Here is a 5,000-nt window from a genome sequence, read left to right as displayed (position 1 = left end):
GAGTACAGAGAAGAGGGGACAATAGGACAGGAGATGGGTCAAACGAGTTTACGAATGAGGGGAGGAAAGCAGAGAGGAAAGTAACAAAGAGGAAACGTTGACATTGGAAAGGAAAGAAGCGGTGACATGAGAGAAGAAAGGTCAAAAGAGGCTTGGAATGAAGGAATAAATTGAGGTCAGGCAAGGACAAGAACAGAGAAGAAGATGGGAGGAAGGAGAGGAAAGGAGATGTCATGATGGGTGATGAGAAGACACGAAAAAAGGGAAGGCCTACAGAGGATTATGAAAGAAGAATGGAGGATTGTAAATAAGCTGGTCCACTTCAAAGGAGACTGGGCCAAGGATGACTGGAGCACACAGGATACGTTTTGCTGTTATTTATTGTGGTGCAAGCATGAAGAGGACCAGCTTGTTTTCAACTGAATACAGTTCCAGACTGTGAGCACCAAAAAGGCTAGAGCGCAAGTGATCTCCTTCCCTAAGAATGGAGGATGTTTCGAAGCTTGAAATATGTCAAGGCACATCTCTGAGGTAAAAATATTTCTAGAGAAGAGGTGTCAAAAGTAAAAGTAAAAGTAAAAAAAAAAAAGAAACACAGTTTCCTTCCAACACAAGTAACTTATCTGAGTAACCAGTAGACCTGTGTACTTGTCCTACGATCAGCTAACTCTGCCAGCACTGGGTGGATCAAGTTTGTGGTGGATCCCAGTGTTTTTCAGTAATAATAACACAGTCTATCTATCTCATTAGGTACAATGGAGTAAATGGTGTAATAGCTATGTAGTGTCATGTGCTAGTGTTGTAATTACACCACAAAAGTACTTTTACTTTTACTTTTGACACCTCTGTTCTCGAGGCAAAACATGCTTAAAACACTTTGACGTGTTTTGTCTTTGTCAGAAAGTGAACGGCCTCTTTTGTGTGGCAAACTAAGTTCAAAGCTCACTAAGTCCGAATGATAGATGAGATGAAAGAAGGGAAACGGGAAGAGAAAAGAGAAGAAAAGGGCAGAAAAAAGAGATGGACAGAAGAAAAAAGACGTAGTTCGTAGTGAATAAACAAAGAAAAATCTGAAGAATGCTGTCCTTCGCTTCACTCACGCATCTATGTTTCATGTGGGATTCAGCAACCAGTTAAAAACTGTATTAATCATTTGACAAAAGTGTGAACGCATCTCCTCCACTTAACAGAAGAAAAGTGGCACTATTGCACTTTTTGCTGCACAAATGCTTGAGCTGGACCAGTCCCTGGGCAAACTGTATGGCATGATGTATGTGTGCATTCTACTTAACCCTGTGCTTATATAGCCTACTTAAAAAAGAACCCTACAGCCTCTTTTCCACTGCCCTTTTTTCTGGAAGGCCTACAGCTTGACACAGCGAGACTTGGACACCACTTTTTGCTTTTCGATTGGGAATGACACAGCTCAATCATGAAGCAAAAAGTGGCGGCCGAGTAGTGCTGTGTCAAGCTGTAGGCCTACCAGAAAACCGGCAGTGGAAAAGAGCCTTGCTCGGCATCTGCACGTATTGTTCTGATTTTCTGTGCATTTTAGTGTTGTAAGTTATGATTATGTCCTTTTATGTAAGTAAGTCGCTTTTCTTTCTTTTTTTTTTTTTTTTTAAAGCATTTGCCAAATGCAATATAATATAAACAGACAGGCAAAAACAACGGACAGGCAGGCTTACCAAGGGGAGGACCTCCTGACCAGGGGTGAATTTCTCAAAACCAAAGTTGCTTACTACATTAGCTACTTTGTTGTTTTCAATGCATTTTTCCATTGGCAACTACCGAAGTTGCCAACAGGCTAACAACTTCTCTTTTGAGAAACTCAGCCCAGTTATGCTTATGGCCTCCAAAACCTTAGCAGCGGACCTGGGCGTCTCCTCCACTTTACAGAAGAAAAAAGAAAAACTGACAGGCAAAAGGAGCGGACGGCTCACCAGGGCGGCCTTGGGGTCCTCGCGGGGGCTGGTGTTGCGCTGGTTGGTGGACTTGCTGTTGGGATGACGGCCGGCCAGCGTCTTCTGGATGCAACGCTTGTCCTGAGGGCTGCAGCGAATGTTGCTGTTGTTCGGGTGCTCGGGAACGACGGTTTCCTCTCCCTGAGTAGCTGCGGAAACATGTGGGGTTGGGTTGGGATGGGATGACAGAGAATGGGGTAGGATGGAAAGAAGAAGGGGAAATAGTTAGTAACTGTCACACTTGAAAGAGATTTTTCTTCTTCTTCTTACAGTATACGTGCCAGCTTTGCGGTTTGATTAGCGTGGGCTATGGGCATGCTGAAGCATTTCGAAACCGTGGGAACTAGCAAAGGGAGTTCACCCAGCTACACTAGTGGCTTGAGGATTGATTTTAATGGAATGTTTCAAAGCAAATTAAAGTTGAGCGAGCAGGCAAAATTTCATGTTGCGATTTTTTTCCCAGCAATTTTCTAGGACTGTCAATGATGACAGGAAACATCTGTGATTTCCATCTGTAAAAAAAATAAATACAATCATTGATTGGCAGGAGATTAGACTTTTCCACTTGTTAGTTGTCACTCACTGTGCTCCTCTGGCTGTTCTGTGTCAACTTCAACTGCGCCTTCAACTGAAATTAATGGAACACACAGTGCCACTGAGTTTACATGTGTCACATGAAAAAAAGCATTGTCATGTCACTACCAGGGCCGCTGACAGCTTTGACTGGGCCCGGGACAAAATCACCTGAACCCCAGCATCCCAATTCCAATTAGGTAACTAGCGCTCGTTAGCCTGGTAGGTTTATTGTACGTAAGGATGTTATGGATGGGAGGTGTTCAGGGCTGGACTGGGGGAGAAATAGGGCATAGGCACTTTTGGCACTTTTAAAGTGGCCCTTCATAATTCGTGGCGCAGCACTGACTCACCGATGGGCCCTGCACCCTCGTGTACCTCAGAATATTATGGGTGGGCGGTGTTCAACAAATGAGCAAGGCCTTGATCGGCTTGAAGGAAAACCGAAAACATTATGCAGGTGGCCTAATTTAGCTTGGAGAAAAACGACCCGCCGCGACTTTTAGTGGTACCGAGGGTATTGTCTGCAATTTCCCTAAAACAAGAGCCAAACCGCTCCGTCTACCTTCTGCCGTGACCACCATGGTTGCTCTCAGCAATGGCCCTGTCTGGCCCGACAGGTTTTTTTTAAAAAAAAGTTGATCCACTTTCCAATTCTTTTTTTGTTTTGTTTTACAAGGAGCACTTAGTCAGAGGCGCTTTCCTACTCCCGCCTAAAGTAAACCCTCTCAATTTTAAGGTTGTGTCGTCTAGTGTAATTCCCTTTGGTCAGAAGCTGCTCAATGCAATGGCATGTAAACACACACGCGCACGCACACACGCACACACGCACACACACACACACACACACACACACACACACACACACACACACGCACACACGCACACACGCACACACGCACACACACACTTAAAATAATCAACATCCATTCATCCATCCATCCACCAGCCTCCCATTCCACCATTTCAGTGGCCCACCTTTCACTTTGCAGTTTCTGACCCAACCCTGGCACCACACCATCCCAGATTTCACCACACACGCAAGCATGCACACGCACGCACACACACACACACACACACACACACACACACACACACACACACACACACACACACACACACACACACACACACACACCAACATCCATCTGCCTTACCTTACCCTCCCCTGCCCATGCCTTACATGCGCACACACGCACGCACACACAGACACAGACACACACACACACACACACACACACACACACACACACACACACACACACACACACACACACACACACACACACACACACACACACACACACACACACACACACACCACCACCACCACCATCTACCTTGACCAAGTTACACCCACACACACACACACACACACACCACCACCACCACCATCTACCTTGACCAAGTTACACCCACACACAGAGACACACACACACACCACCACCACCACTACCACCACCACCACAGCGGTGACATGCATCCATCCATCTACCCTGCCCTAGCCCTCAGCACCCCCCTACCCCTCAGCACCCCCCTCCATTCCTACCAATGCCTCCCTCTCTCTCTCTCTCTCTCTCTCTCTCTCTCTCTCTCTCTCTCTCCGGCAGCTGCTTCCTCAGGAAACGCTTCTCGCCCCTTCTGAAGGAAAGGAAATGGTCTCAGTGGAGGGTGGTGGGAGGTTGTGTTGTGGTGGAGGAGGGAGGTGGGCCAAACAGTACAGGGTGGTGGCAGCCAGGGGCGTAGCAGCAAATCTTGGGGCCCTATGTACAATCAGCTCCAATGGACCCCCCCCACCCCATAAATCAGACTGTGTGTGGGAACCCCCCTATATACAGTGCCTTCAAAAAGTCTACCATGTTAATTGAAGTTTTTTATTTTCGATTGTTTCCACATAAAGCCTTATGTTTGTTTCTCAATTGCATTGTACAGATTAATAGTTTAGATTGAAGGTGGGAAAAGCTGTGAATTTATTTGTCTTTCTGTCTTTTTTTTTTTACATCACCCAAACCTGACAATTGAGGAGGGGTGGGTAGACTTTTTGAAGGCACTGTATATGGGGCCCTGGTGACTCAGTCACACTTTTACGGTAAGGACACAAAGGAGGCAAAGCGAGCGAAGCGAAGAGAGGCGAAATTCAACCGTCATCAGGTCGTCGCAGCGAATCAAATGGAATGGAACAGTTATGTTGTTGATTTGATTGGGCCGCGGCAGACGAATACGCTCCTCATTTGCATAACATTAAACTTTCTTTAATAATTTCGCTTCGCTTCGCTCCTGTTCACTTTCCTTCGCCTCTCTCATAGGAATGAATGGCGAAGTTGGCTTCGCTTGGCCAAATTCGCGTCTATGTGTCCCTACCGTTACCCCCCTGAACGACACCCCTGGTGGCAGCCCCTGCAGCAGCAAGGTGGAGGGTAAACCAGACGATGGGGCAATGGGTGGTGGTGGTGAGGGGAAGGG

At 46.5% G+C, this 5,000-nt stretch overlaps 1 protein-coding gene across 1 annotated transcript in view; it reads right to left on the bottom strand.

Moving 5' to 3' along the window:
• LOC134450685 (insulin-like growth factor-binding protein 4) overlaps positions 1–5,000 on the bottom strand; it is a 62,122-nt gene that overhangs the window by 14,248 nt on the left and 42,874 nt on the right. The window contains exon 2 of the mRNA XM_063200610.1: positions 1,944–2,113. Coding sequence (XP_063056680.1) covers positions 1,944–2,113 — 170 coding nt within the window. The remainder of the gene's footprint in view (positions 1–1,943; positions 2,114–5,000) is intronic.

Source organism: Engraulis encrasicolus, chromosome 1 (genome assembly GCF_034702125.1).
Source record: "Engraulis encrasicolus isolate BLACKSEA-1 chromosome 1, IST_EnEncr_1.0, whole genome shotgun sequence".
NCBI classification, from domain to species: domain Eukaryota; kingdom Metazoa; phylum Chordata; class Actinopteri; order Clupeiformes; family Engraulidae; genus Engraulis; species Engraulis encrasicolus.
The sequence above is the reverse complement of the archived record's forward strand: the minus strand, read 5'-3'. Positions and strand labels throughout refer to the sequence as shown.